This window comes from Microtus oregoni, unplaced genomic scaffold (genome assembly GCF_018167655.1).
Source record: "Microtus oregoni isolate MIOR12 unplaced genomic scaffold, Mior012 000023F_ref0000262, whole genome shotgun sequence".
NCBI classification, from domain to species: Eukaryota; Metazoa; Chordata; class Mammalia; order Rodentia; family Cricetidae; genus Microtus; species Microtus oregoni.
In genome coordinates this window covers 1,768,633-1,783,091 of record NW_024543082.1, presented here as the reverse complement: position 1 = coordinate 1,783,091, position 14,459 = coordinate 1,768,633, and the positions used below count along the sequence as shown (strand labels likewise).

Below are 14,459 nucleotides of genomic sequence, written 5' to 3'. Positions count from 1 at the left end.
CCAATCCACTGCTTCTCAAACTAAATCAACAGCAAAAGCTGGACACGGTGGCACGTGCATTTAACCCCAGCACTAGGGAGGCAGAAGCCAGATAGATTTGTATGTGCTCAAGGCCACCTTGGTCTAGATAGTGACTTCCAGGACAGCCCAAGCAACATAGTCTCAAAAAAAAAAAAAAAAAAAAAAAAAAAAAAAACAAAAAAAAAAACCAAAGCTGGTGGTGGTGACCCACACAGCACACACAGCACTTGGAAGTATCGCTGTGAGTTCAAGGCCAGCCTGGTCTGGAGAGCGAGTTCCAGGACAACCAAGGCTACACAAAGAAACACTGTCATAAAAAAAAAAAGGCATGTATCCCAGGCTCACCTTGAACTCACCAGGCTGTAGGACAACTCAATATACTCCTGCCTCAGCCTTCTGGGTGTCAGGATTTTAGCTGTGTAGCACCGCACCCAGTTTTCAAATTTAGCTGTACTTTACTGTATACATCGTAAAGATGTATGCAACTAACTTTAAAGATGTACGTAATTTCTATTCTAGTCCAGTTTTCCGTTTTTATTTCGTTGTCATCCACTATCTTCACAACCCAATAGTACATACATACACTGGGACTCATAGTTGGGAGACATTAATCTGATCTCGAACTTCCCATTCACAAGTGAAGAAACTGCATTTCAGCGATGAAATGTGTTTCTCACCCACAGAACTTTGCCCCTAAAATTCAAAATCTTGTCTGATGAGTGTCACGCTCGTGTGGTTTCTACTTAAAGACCTCTCCCCGGTCACTCACTCACTCGCACTCCGTACACAAACACAACTTCAGAGCACCAACCCCAACTCCTGATCTTACGTTCTCATCCAAGTCACCGCTGCTGATGAGCGAGCCCTCGCCGCCGAGCTTCATGTTCCCACGGGTCAGTCCCCTCAGCCACCATCCATCGACCACTCAGTCCCCCGGGAGTCACTGCGGCATACTTACTCGGTCATGGTCCCGTCGCAGCCTCTGCCTCGCGCTCTCCGAGGTCAGAGTCCCTCGCGTTTACTGCTCCGGGGTCGCAGACCCCTCACAAGCAGTCACCGCCCGGTCACAGTCCCCCTGGCTGTCATTGTACCTCGGTCACAGTAGCCCCGCAGTCACTGCTCCGCATTTCCCTGGCTGTCACTGACCTGCTCTTCAGTCACAACCCCCTCACGGGCCCAGCCGGCATTTGTCCACGCAAGCAAACACTACCCCGGGGTTCCTTACCGCAGCTCTCTCGGGCTCGGGTCCCGACCGAGTCCTTCCTGGCGCCGCGTCACCGACTAGCGAAGTCAAATAGGTTGCGGGGAGACGCCCGGGAAACATCTGACCGGACAGCGGGCCGGAAGTCCCGCCTACCGCCCGCCCTCTTGTCAATCCCACCACCACGTCTCTGAAAACCACTACCTGACAGAGTAGTTCCGCTTCCAGCCGGGCCTGGCGGGTGGAGGGACAGCGCAGAAGCACCGGACACGGGCGCGGGGTTAGCAGCCCCGGAGTACCGGATGTGTGGCGCCTCCTGTAGGCGGGGGCTCCCTCGGCTGTGGTCTCCCGGCGCCTCTTGCACCCGCCGACCCCCGCACTTGTTCAGGCGTGCGGCCCCGACACCCAGCCTCAGCAAAGAATTCAAGCCATGTCCGGCGAACGCTTGGGCCTGAGCTCACCGCCCCCGGTTATTCTGATCTAGGGTGACCCACAGAAAATGATTCCTACGAATGGACTGAGAAAGTAGTTGAGCAGGAGTAGAGGCAAAGGCACTGGTAGGAAAATGCACGGATCGGGGTGAACTTTTGGGGGATTTTGTTTTGTAAAGGTTTCTTTTTCTCTTTTAAGATTTGTGCAGGTCCATAGAGGCCATAAACGGGGCAACAGATATCTTGGAGTTACAGGTCTTTCTGAGCACTTTCTGGGTGCTGCGATCTGAACGCTATTCCTCTGCTAGAACAGTAACTGCTCTTCGCTCTTAACCGCGGAGCCATCGCTCCATCCCCTTTATGGGGCAGGATGGTGGTGGTGGGCTTTTGCTTGGGAATTAAAAATAATTTTATCAGACAGGGACTTACATTATTTCCCAGACTGGATTGGAACTTAACTACGTGTCCCATGCTGGCCTTGAACTTGCAGTGGGCCTCTGGCCTCAGGCTCAAGAATGAAGGCGTTAGCCACCACACCCAGTGCGATTTTGTAGGTATAAGACAAGTGGGGGGGAACCCGCAAACTTTAATACATTTGTTTGCACTTTTTCCTTGAAGATAACCAAGAAGGAAGAAAGATAAGTAAACTGCACCTGCTGAGGTGCTTCCAAGAAAGAAATGATTAAAGTCTGACTCACAAACACCCCTTGAAGTTCAAGTAGTATTTAGATATGGCAGATAAAATGGCCCAAATAAGGACAGCTAGCTGGAGGAGACACCAAGGGCCTCTCTGGGGAAGATGGCCATCACAAAAACAGGATAGATTGTGGCCAACACAGAAGTCTCCAAATTTGAAGGGGTTCTACTTTATATACAACTTGGAAACTTCTCAGACCCTGACACTAAACAGATGTAGTAAGAGCTCAGATAGCATGATGAAGTCAAACCATTAGATATATAAAACCTAAAACAACGGATTTTAGGTGCCAAGGTCCAATTTATTTTTATTTGGTCAGGACATTATACAAAAGTTGACGTTTCTTCGTGCCACAGTCACCCTTCCCAAAGATTCAATAGTAGAAACAACCAAATGCTGCTACAACACAGAATAAGCTGTCCTAAAAAATAAATACAGAAAACAGAAATCCAGGGTGTTAGTGCTAATGAGACCATAGGTCACACAGGCTATGACATCAGTGCTAACCAGTGTTATGTACTAGTATGGATACACTAGACCACTGTTAACGTTGTCTTCTGTTTTCAGAGACTTCCATAGACAATCAAACTGGAACTGATCTTCCTGCATCAGCCTCCCTAGTGTAGGGTTACAGGTGTGACCCTCCATACTCTCCTTTTCGTCAATTTCCAATTATGGCGCTTTCTTCCTTCAAGAAACACAAGGTTTCCAAGGAGCCGCTATAAAGTCGTTTTCCTGAGGACATCTACAAGACTGCTCGCTAAAAGGTGCAGAGTAGGGTAGGAGGGGAGGTGGGGGAGGGGATAATCGAAGCAGTCAGTTTGCGCGTGGGGAAATGCAGTGAAGCCCATTATGTGTAATTAACACGCATTAATCTGAGGGTGCAGGAGGAGGATAGAGTGGGAGGCCAGCCTCTTAATTACATATATAATTAATTACATAATTAATTATATGGTGTGGCGGTGCATGCCTGTAATGCCAGCTCTCAGTATACAGAGGCAGGATTGGTCTGCATAGAAAGTTCCAGGCCAGCCAGGGTTACTGTGGTGGGTATTCACTCTGCCAATAACCTTGGGCTATCTGGCCCTTTAAGAGGCAGTGTTTCTTATCTGCCAATGAGACTTCTTACAAGGAAGGAGGGAGGGTGGTCGCTCTCTTTTAGGTGGTGAAGGCCAGGTCAGGTGGCATGAAGTAGTGTGTGACTGGTCCCCAGCTTTTCAAGAACTCTGCAACTGGATTTACCGTGTCCTGTATTCATGAGTGTATTTCCCTCCCCCTTTCATATCTTTTTTTTTAAAGGTCTTGTCTTTTTTAATATTTATTTATTATGTATACAATATTCTGTCTGTGTATATGCCTGCAGGCCAGAAGAGGGCACCAGACCTCATTCCAGATGGTTGTGAGCCACCATGTGGTTGCTGGGAATTGAACTCAGGACCTTTGGAAGAGTAGACAATGCTCTTAACCACTGAGCCATCTCTCCAGCCCCCCCTTTCATATCTTAATAAATCCTTGATACCACTTAAACAGACACACGTGGATTTCTCTTAACAGGTTCTTAACAGTCTTAACAAGTGAGACTCTTGTCTTTTTTTTTTTTTTTTTTTTTTTTTTTTGGTTTTTCGAGATAGGGTTTCTCTGTAGCTTTCGAGCCTGTTCTGGAACTCACTCTGTAGACCAGGCTGGCCTTGAACTCACAGAGATCCACCTGCCTCTGCCTCCCTAGTTCTGGGATTAAAGGTGTGTACTACCACTGCCCAGGCTGAGACTCTTGTCTTAAGAAAACAAAAACCGGGGCTGGAGAGAGGGATCAGTGGTGAAGAACACACTGCTCTTGCAGGGGACCCGCATGGTCCCTGCACCCACATCGGGTGACTCATAGGGTAATATTCTGATACTCTCTCTGACCTCTGGGGCACCTGCACTCACATCAACACACACACACATATTATATAATATATATATACATATATATTTTAATATATATTTTATATATAAAATATATATTTTTTAATATATATTATATATACATATATAATATACATATATATATTTTAAATTTTAACAACAATGAGGTAAAATAATCAGATTTTTAAATTAAATATGTGAATGAAATTTTATGTAATGCATACTCACAAAATAATTATTCTATATTGCCTTACTTAAGACAGAAATAGTTATCAAATACTTTGAATGTCTTGGAGTAAGTGTATTACCCAGAACAAGGAATACAGGATATTATCATTGTAACTAAGATAGGAGCATATGATGGTTAATATCCATTGTAAACCTGACTAGGTGTAGAGTCACCTCAGAGACACTGGGGGAAGTCTGTGGGAGCATCCTAGACAGGTTTACCTGAGGAGGAAAGAAAAGACCTGCCCTCAACATGGGCAAGTTCCTTCTGCCACAGCTACCAACTGCTCCTGCTGCAAGGCCTTCCTCACAAAAATGGGCTCTACTGCCTGAACTAGAAGTCACATGTTGCTTCCTGACAGTATTTGATCTCAGCAATAAATAAAACAAGTAGCCAATATGGTGGATAAAGGGTTTTGTTTTGTTTGTTTTTTGAGACAAGGTTTCTCTGTATAGTCCTGGCTGTCCTGGAACTTTCTCTGTAGACCAGGTTGGCCTCAAACTCAGAGATCCAACTGTCTCTGCCTCCAGACTAGGACTAAAGTGCTAGGACTAAAGGTGTGTGCCACCACCATGTGGGCATGTGCAATTATGTTATTAGAAGCCACTTTATCTGGTGTGTGCGTCTTTGATCCCAGCACTCAGGAGGGAGAGGCAGGCAGATCTCCGCGAGTTCAAGGCCAACTTGGTCTACAGAGCTAGTGCCAGGACAGGCTCCAAAGCTACAGAGAAACCCTGTCTCAAAAAAACAAAAATCAAAACAAAACAAACAACAACAAAAGAAGCCACTTTATTGTTTTCCTGCTTTAAGTAGAAATGTCTATAAATTAATTTTTTCACAAATAAAACAGTAAAATTTAAAATAAAACCACCGATGCTGGGCATTGATGGCACACACCGTTGATCCCAACACTAGGGAGGCAGAGACAGGTGGATCCCTAAGTTCAAGGCCAGCTTGGTTCCAGGACACCAGCTACACAGAGAATCCCTGTCTCAAAAAAAAAAAAAGTTTCAGTAAAAATTCCTTATCCAGAAATCTAAGCGATCTAAGAGAGATGTCTCAAAAATATCGTGTCTTCCCATGTTAGCAGTAATCTGCTACACAATGGCCATGTGTCCCCAGACAGGAGAAAGGAGTTTCCCAAAGACTTACGTTCATGAAGACATCATGAGTGTAGTTGTCAGTGTCTGCATCCCAGAAACATCGAGCAGCCATGCTGGAATGCCAATGAAGACTGGTCAGCAGTAGACACTGTACATCTGACCTATGATCTGCCACGAGCAAATTCATTCCCTAAAATCTCACAGGTCCATGCTTCAACCTTTCCATGGCACATGGAGGCAAAATACGCTGGACCACCAGGAAGGACAGGAATCACAGGCGAGGCTGCTTACAGCTAGAGGTGAGGGCCAGGGTCTCTAGCCACCTAGCACCCCAACTGGCTTCCTGACAATTACACGGATCAAATTAATTTGGCTACGACACTGTGGGTGACTTTCAGTGGGCTCAATTCCTGCAGAATAATAGGAAAAGAGGTCTTGGAAAAGACCCAATATAATACTTCATCCAACCTGGTCATTTGTAGAGACCTATCCAAGAAAGGGACAACTCTGAGCTATAATTCAATCTTCTAACTAGACCAGCATTAGGAGACCCAAACCTGTAAAACCAACATTTGGGAAGCTGTGGAAGGTTGCTGCTAAAAAGACCAGGGCAGCAGAGAGACACCCTGTTTCAAAAACAAACAAAAACCAAGTACAGTCCTGCAAGCCTATAATTTCAACACCAACAATTGAAGGCAGAAGATCTAGAGTTCAAGGTTATTCTCAGCCACAAATAAACTTGAGGTCAGCCTGGGCTACAGTGAGACCCTGTCTCAGAAAACAAAACTAGAATTTGAAAATACCTTTAGGGGCAGTAGGAATATAAATATAGCATCAGACTATTTATAACTATAAAGTTAAATCATAGAGTAGTTTTTTAGTCCCTGAACTCTGCATATACTGAAATTTTAGATAATGGCTTCTTTCCTTTTTTAAAGATAGAGTCTCTCTATGGTTCTGGCTATCCTAAAGCTCACTATGTAGACCAGGCAGACCTCAAACGGAAAGGATGGAGAAAGAATTTGTGCACCATGACATAAAATAGAGGTCAAAGGGTAACTATTGAGAGTTGGTTCTCTCCTTTCACTAAGTTGAGTCCAGAGATCAAACTTGGGTTGTCAGACCTGATGGCAGGTGCCGTTAGCTGATGAGCCATCTCTTCAGCCTCCCAGTTCTCCTTGGAGCTTGGCCTGACTACATCTCACAGTGTCAACCCAAACCAGGAGAAGTTTCGAATACAAGACACTGTACTGAAGACAGCTGTAGATTTGTGGGAGCCAAGACTATAGTGAGATGGAGATCATTTCCTATGTGTAAAGCCCTAAGTCCAACATGTCCACCCCACGGACCACAAACTAAATAATGTGGATGGTCAGGACATCAGAGTTAGGCCTGGTGACAGGGACCGCTAAATAATGCTGGCATGCAGGCACATCCAGGGCAGAGCATACAACAAGACTCGTGACCAGAGGTGAATCTAGGGACGTCCGTCCACCTGGGAACCACCCAGACATTATTAGCCTTACGAGTTCATGGCTGCATCTGTTAAACCATCCTCCTGACTCTTTCAGAGACAAAGGCTTACTGAGTGAGTTATCTCTGCACACAATGGACAGCTCCCAAGGAGCACAGATGGGACAGGAACACAAACACACACGGCACCCCACCCCCCCACACCCCGCTACTCACAAGACGCCTTCGCCCCTCTGCTCGCCAATCACCACTTGTACCACCATTTTATACCGGTCGTATCCCAATTCTAGGAAGGAGAAGAGCAGAAAGTTAGCTCTATCCAAGTCCGCAGTAACACGACCTGCTAATCACAGATTCTTCCAGAATAAAGAAGCATACAGCCCATGGGTACTTAAGGAGTAGATAGTAAGATTACAGGTCTGAGGACTGGAGATGAGCCCTGACTACAAAGTTGCCCTGAGGTAAAGCCTTAGAGCCTAACTTTCCCTTTAATTTTGCTAGTCTGTTAAAAGGGAATGTTCTCGCCTGTTAGACTGTTGTAAGGAGAGCAAAGGTATGAAGACACACACGGCTCTCAGCCCAGTGCTGGCATACAGAGTGAACCTGGACCCTTCCTGAGACTGCCCCTCAATTTACAGAAATAAGAAAACATTCTTCTTGCCTTGGGACCAGAGAGCTCATAACAGAACTCAAAAGTAGACAAAAACATTTCTTTTAGCCGGGCGGTGGTGGCACACGCCTTTAATCCCAGCACTCGGGAGGCAGAGGCAGGCGGATCTCTGTGAGTTCGAGACCAGCCTGGTCTACAAGAGCTAGTTCCAGGACAGGCTCCAAAACCACAGAGAAACCCTGTCTCGAAAAACAAAAACAAAAAAAACAAAACAAAAACAAAAAAAAACCATTTCTTTTAGAAGTGGCTTGTACAGGTGTATCCAAGCTGGGAGTTCGTCACTGTGTTGGGGGTGGGGCACAGGATCAGCAAAGACTGCACACAGAATGTGCTGGAGAGTGAGAGTTTACCAGGAAGAGAGCTCTTCAGTGTTAGTCCCTTCATGGAGCGGGAATAACAAAGGTATGAGAATGGGACTGGAGAGGTGGCTCGAGGAACAGAGTGCTTGCTGCTCGCACAGAGGACCAGAGTTCAGTCCGCAGTGCCCACATCAGCAGCTCACAACCACCTCTATCTTCAACCCCAGAGAACCCCTAGCCCCACTCCATGGGCACCCACACAGCACATCACATAAATTAAAGAATAAAACTAGGTAGATGGTGAGAACATGGGATCTTCAGGAAACTGTAAGCTATTCATTAAGGTGGACAGGAAGAAAAGAAACATAACCTGGCATGGTTGCACGGGAAACTCAGCACTCTGGAGGCTGCAGGAGGAATTCAAGGTCAGGACCCAGGAAAGCACAGTAAACTGGACAAACAACCTGAGGACTACAGACACTGTCCAGAGGCAGCCTGAACAAAATTCATGGGGAAGAGCCCAGTTTGTTGGTGTGCTTTTGTTGTTGGTCATTTGTTTTGTTAGAGCCATGATCTCACACTCATTAGTCTTCCTGCTTCTGCCTCCCGAGCACTGTGACTACATGTGAGCACCACCCTGCCCTCCAAATCACTATTTTAAGAACACTCCCCCCCTCACCTGAGATGTCCCCCTTCTCCCTGAACCCCTAATGGCACAGGAATGTATGTGGAACACTCATCTAGCCGTGACATCATCATTCTGAAGGAGAAATAAAAGGCTTTTTAAAGATTTATTTTTATGTAGATTAGGTCTTGCCTGCAATTATATATAAGCACCATGTGCATGCCTGGTACCCATGAAGGCCAGAAGAGAGTACTTGGATCCATTGAAACTGGAGTGTTACAGAGTGGCCTCAATGGAACAAAAATTGTGACATCCATGTGACCACGACTTTGTGGCAGAACATTTGCCTGGCATGCAGGAGGCCTTGAGCTCCATCCCCAACACTACAAAAGCAGGATGGCACAAAAGTAAATAACTTCTCTGATGGTATAACACTAAAAATAGGGCATGGTGCCGGGCGGTGGTGGCGCACGCCTTTAATCCGAGCACTTGGGAAGCAGAGGCAGATGGATCTCTATGAGTTCTAGGCCAGTCTGGTCTACCTAGCAAGTTCCAGACCAGCAGAGCTACATAGTGAGACCCTGTCTCAAAATACAAAAGTTTCTGTTAGCAAGAGACAAAAGCACAAAATGTATTATGCATATGTTGAATTTGGCAAGAGTGGAGGGCTGAATAAGAAAAGCAGTTAAGAATTCAGTAAGAAGCCGGGCGCTGGTGGCGCACGCCTTTAATCCCAGCACTCGGGAGGCAGAGGCAGGCGGATCTCTGTGAGTTCGAGACCAGCCTGGTCTACAAGAGCTAATTCCAGGACAGGCTCCAAAACCACAGAGAAACCCTGTCTCGAAAAAAAAAAAAAAAAGAATTTAGTAAGAAGTGGGCCCACTTCTTTTGCGCAAATCTGTACTTTTTCCTCCAGTCTGTGAGATTCTACCTGAGAAAAAGTTACCAAAGAATCACAGAATTCTAGACACTGAAGAAAATTTGTCTTCAATAGAAAGCATAGATCACGTCCTGGGATCAAAGATGGGGCAGCGTGCAGGTGGGCAGTGGTGACCATGCCTTTATCCTGCCACTCAGGAGGCAGATCTCTGTGAGGTTAAGGCCAGCCTGCTCTATAGAGTGACTTCAAGGACAGCCACAGCCACACAGAGAAACTGTCTGGGGGAGGGGGAGTGGCAGGAACAAATGGTCAGAACTGGGTGTTTGAAGGGAACTTCGTTTCCAGCCACAGCCCAGGTTACCTTTCAGTTTATCTTTAATGGTTTCTGATAGATGTTTTGTGAGATGAGGCATTTCATCTGGAGAATATTCAGCGCTTGCCAGTTCCTCTTTGAGCACGGCATGGATGCAGTCTTTAACCACAGAGGGTCTAAACCTAAATCAAACAATTTGAGAACATCTAAATGTCAGCTCAGCACCCCAACATCCTTCTCACTTCAGCCTTTTTGTCAGCAGCAGCCTTAAAAACTGTATCTAGTTGTGAAGTCACTGGGAGGTGGTGGTGCACACCTTTAGGTCCCAGCACTCAGGAGGCTGAAGCAGGAGGATCTCTGTGAGTTGGAGGCCAACCTGGTCTACAGAGTGAGTTCCGGGACAGCCAGGGCTAGGAAAGCCCTGACTCGAAGACAAAAAAATACATGAAATACTGTATCTAGGGCCTGAGAATGTAGCTCAGTGGTAAAGAACTTGCCTTGCATGAATGAGGCTCTGTTTTCCATCTCTAGCACTGGCCCCACCTGATACTGTTATTTACTTCTTACGTCCTTTCTTCTTACATTTACTTTGAGTCAGGATGTCTGTGTGGGAGTCGGCTCCTTCCTTTCACTACCAAGGTCTCCAGGGCTGAGCTCAGGTCATCGGGTCTCAAGTCAAGCACCTTCACCAGCTGGGCCATCTCACTGGTCTCTTTCTATTTATTTATGTGCACATTTGCCTATGTGTATGTTCGTGCACCACGTATAACGCCTGATGCCCCTGGAGTTACAAACAACAGTGAGCTGCCCATGTGGGTGCTGGGAACCAAACCTGGGTACTCTGCAGGGCAGCAGATGCTCTTAATTGTTCTCCAGCCCCTGCTTATTTCACAGAATGCTAAGCTTCTCTTCAAACAAGTTTCATAGGAACATACCTGTTACTAACCCCGTTCTGTACCGTTTCCAAAGGAAACACAGCTCAGGACATTCCATACATTAGAACATTTGCTGCGGTAACTGCACACACCTTTTTCAATATCCATGGGGAAACTGCTGCATGAAGTTGCTATCACATATAGGACTACTCTACATTTTAAAGACGTACTTATATTTTATATTTTTGGTGTTTTGCTTGCATGTATGTCTGTAGAGGCCAGAAGATAGCATCTGATCCTATGGAACTACAGTTACGGATGGTTGAAATCCGCCATGTGGGTGCTGTACTCCACTCCTCTGGAGGAGGAGCTGTAGGACCCTCACCCCTTATTCTCAAAGGGGCGAGAAGAAATTTCCTAGCAGAATGTTTTCCCAGGAAGATAGTGGCCTTCCCCTCTCCCACCCGGGAGATTCCGAGCACAATGTCACTTAGCTCAGCCCAGCCAGCCACCTGGTACAGGCTGATAAAGATGGCCTAACTCAGGAACAGTAGCCTTGTTCTAAGAACAAGGAAAAAGTTGACTTAGCAGAATGGGAGGGAGCAAAATTCCTTGCATCCGTGCCAAAGCAGCTTCAAAAAGCCTCTTTGTAGTTATGCTTTTAAAAGCTTACCCCAGGCCGGGCGGTGGTGGCGCACGCCTTTAATCCCAGCACTCGGGAGGCAGAGGCAGGCGGATCTCTGTGAGTTCGAGACCAGCCTGGTCTACAAGAGCTAGTTCCAGAACAGGCTCCAAAACCACAGAGAAACCCTGTCTCGAAAAACAACAACAACAACAACAACAAAAAATAAATGAAAAATAAAATAAAATAAAAGCTTACCCCACAGAGGAGATACAACTCCTCTCTCTACCTCACTATAACAGGATTAGTAGATAGGGGTTCCAAATATGTTTGTAGTATGCTAATTAAACCTTGCTTATTACAGTCTGGGCCTCTCTGGTGGTCGTATCTGGGCACAACAGAGTCAATGCTCTAAACCACTGAGGCATATCTTCAGGCCTTCACCTTGGATTTTGAGGCAGGGTCTCTCACTAGGTCTTGCACATGAGGCTATGCTGGCCAGAGAGTTCTAGAGCCTGTTTCTCCAATACCAAGACCAAATCTCCATCACTAGGATCACAATATGCAACGACTTTAGTGGGTGCAGGAATTGAACTCAGGACTTGATGCTTTCAGAGCAAGCACATGACAGACAGAACTCTCTACAGCCCCCCCACCCCCAATCTACACCCCCTTACCCCTCGAATTAAAAATAAAATATATCCTCTCTCGGTTCCAGTGAGATGGCTTAGCTGGTATTGCAGTCAAGCCTGATGACCTAAATTCAATCTCAGGAACCACATAATGGAAGAACTGAACAGAACCAATTCCAACAAGTTGTCCTCTGTGCACAGCACAGGTGAGCACGCGGTAACTCTCAGAGTACTGCCAGCAAATTGCTTGTTTCCAGCCTCTGTTTTTTCTGTCCCTGGTGTGCACCCCCTAAAGCCTCCTAGAGGTCAACCACTCCCATGAGCCAGTCTAGGGTTCCCGGGAAGACCGGCCAATCCCGTGGCAGAGCTCTGCTTTGGGAAAGTCGCCACGTCTGAACGCCAAAGCCCGCCCAGCTCCGCCCCTCTCCGCGTCTCCTTGGCGACACTGAAGCGCCCGGGCCCCACTCCCGACCGACTTCGCCCGCCGCCGTGCCCAGACCGCTACGCGCCTTTGCTGGAAAATGGGCCTCAGAATATAGGTGTTCTCCGGCTCCCCTGAGTTCTTGTCGGCCTCGAACAAGCCCTCGGAGGCGCCGACTGATATGGACCGGCTTTTGGTGGACGCGGCCATAGTCCCGCGTCTGGACCAGCGGATCTCTAGAGAGAGGCCCGGCCGGTTGCTGCAGCCCAGAGGTCCCAGAGCGCGTCCCCAGGGCAACGGGTCGCTCACGTGACATCCATAGCCATGCCCCCTTTTGGCGCCTGCGCACTGGCTGCAGCTAGTGGTGCCTTGGAGTCTGGGGTTAGGGAACCTGCCACTTGCTGGCAGCCAGCAAGCAGCGGGACCACCCCAGACTAACTTCCTTCTGTTTCTTCTCTTCCTGTTTTTGAGACAGGTGGCCTCGAATTCGCTAGGTAGCCGAAGGTACCGCTGAACTCCGGCCTCGACCTTCCCAGGTTTGGGATAACGGGCATGCACCACCGTGCTAAATTTTATGGGTGCCAGAGCTAGAACTCTGAGTCATATCTATGCACACTGTTCCTCCTGGTTTTGGACAACTTGTGAATTAAAAGAAAGAGTCAACAGTAGAGTTTATGTATAATTTTTTGTTTTAATTTTTGAGGCAAGATTTTTTTTAATTTTAGTTGAAATTTTTTTTTTTTTTTTTTTTTTTTTTTTTTTTGGTTTTTCGAGACAGGGTTTCTCTGTGGCTTTGGAGCCTGTCCTGGAACTAGCTCTGTAGACCAGGCTGGTCTCGAACTCACAGAGATCCGCCTACCTCTGCCTCCCGAGTGCTGGGATTAAAGGCGTGCGCCACCATCGCCCGGCTTGAAATTTATTTTATACACTATATTCTTATTATGCTTTCTCCTTATGCCAGTTCCACCAGATCCCCCTCACCTCCCTGTCAGATCCAAAGGAAACTCTAATTCGCTCAACTCCAAAGGGCAGCCCAAATATCCAGAAATTAACTCCTGCTGGACTATAGGAATTCTGGCTGTGAGATAAAAGCCAGCATTGCTCAAAAACCTGTGGAACTGGTTAATGCCTTACCTCCTGCAGAAAGAACATTGGTCTACCCAAGCTCTTACAGCATATCAAAGTGTGTACTGACCTCCAGGCTCCCTCACAGATAACTCTGGCCACGTCCAGTCTCCTGGCCACGTTCAGTCAACTTCATTCTCTCTGCTTTGGACTTTTTCAAATGATTCTGGCTATTCTCTCATATCTGTCCTGGAACTTAAATGAAAATGAGGACTGGACTGCGTGCCTAGGTACAGGTGAGAAGGATGTTTTGTTGTTGCTGTGGTGTGGGAGAATTGTCTGTATTCTGTCAATCATGTTTTAAATAAACGCTGATTGGCCAGGCAGGAAGTAGAGGCAGGGCGATGAGAACAGGAGAATTCTGGGAAGGAGGAAGCCCATTCCTAGCACTCCTGCCCAGACCACTGAAGAAGCAGGATGTAATCTGCCTGTCTAAAAAAGGTACTGAGCCACATGGCTAACATAGATCAGAATAATGGGTTAATATAAGTGATAAGAGCTAATAAGAATCCTGAGCTAATGGGCCAATCAGCTTTATAACTTAAAAATATATATATGTGTGAGCCAGGTGGTGGTGGCGCACACCTTTAATCCCAGCACTCGGGAGGCAGAGGCAGGTGGATCTCTGTGAGTTCGAGACCAGCCTGGTCTACAAGAGCTAGTTCCAGGACAGGCTCCAAAACCACAGAGAAACCCTGTCTCGAAAAACAAAAAAAAAACAAACAAACAAACAAAAAAAGTATATGTGTGATTTTCTTTGGGGTTTGCCGGCTGCAGGGTACAGGGCAGGACGGAAACCCCAACAAGCAAGCCGGCCCCATTCATGTTACATTGCTGTTGTTTTGCTTGTTTGTTTTCTGCTTTTTTGAAACAGGGTTTCTCTTTGTAACATCCTGGAACTCACTTTGTAGATCAGGCTGGAATTAAAGGTGTG

At 46.7% G+C, this 14,459-nt stretch overlaps 2 protein-coding genes across 5 annotated transcripts in view; both read right to left on the bottom strand.

Annotated features, from left to right (window-relative positions):
* Positions 1–1,355, bottom strand: part of Pcyt1a (phosphate cytidylyltransferase 1A, choline) — a 49,202-nt gene extending 47,847 nt beyond the window's left edge. Inside the window, exon 1 of one of the 2 annotated variants that reach the window (XM_041672873.1) lies at positions 1,247–1,355. The gene's annotated coding sequence lies outside the window, so the exon portion shown is untranslated. Of the gene's footprint in view, positions 1–979; positions 1,124–1,246 lie in introns of those variants that run through there. The other variant, XM_041672874.1, reaches the window with a different exon arrangement.
* Positions 1,356–2,636: 1,281 nt separating this feature from the next.
* On the bottom strand, positions 2,637–12,716 carry Dynlt2b (dynein light chain Tctex-type 2B). 3 transcript variants are annotated; one of them, XM_041673270.1, is made up of 5 exons: positions 12,489–12,716; positions 9,899–10,032; positions 7,280–7,349; positions 5,640–5,703; positions 2,637–2,771 (listed from the first exon to the last, which is right to left on the bottom strand). In XM_041673270.1, exons 1-5 carry the CDS (start codon positions 12,608–12,610, stop codon positions 2,724–2,726), a joined length of 438 nt encoding a protein of 145 aa, XP_041529204.1. In that variant the 5' UTR covers positions 12,611–12,716; the 3' UTR covers positions 2,637–2,723. The 3 variants fall into 3 exon arrangements, with proteins under 3 accessions (XP_041529204.1, XP_041529205.1, XP_041529206.1); XM_041673271.1 differs by lacking the exon at positions 2,637–2,771 and adding an exon at positions 5,344–5,474; XM_041673272.1 differs by lacking the exons at positions 2,637–2,771; positions 7,280–7,349 and having other exon boundaries at positions 5,642–5,703.
* Between the last annotated feature and the right edge of the window lie 1,743 nt (positions 12,717–14,459).

Excerpts from the sequence above, each read along its gene's own strand:
- Dynlt2b (XM_041673270.1), bottom strand. The coding sequence starts at position 12,610 with ATGGCCGCGTCCACCAAAAGCCGGTCCATATCAGTCGGCGCCTCCGAG. Across the intron at positions 7,350-9,898 it reads CATTAAAGATAAACTGAAAG|AATTGGGATACGACCGGTAT; the intron begins GTAACCTGGGCT and ends TCTCCTTCCTAG. Across the intron at positions 5,704-7,279 it reads CAGAGGGGCGAAGGCGTCTT|CATGGCTGCTCGATGTTTCT; the intron begins GTGAGTAGCGGG and ends TTGGCATTCCAG.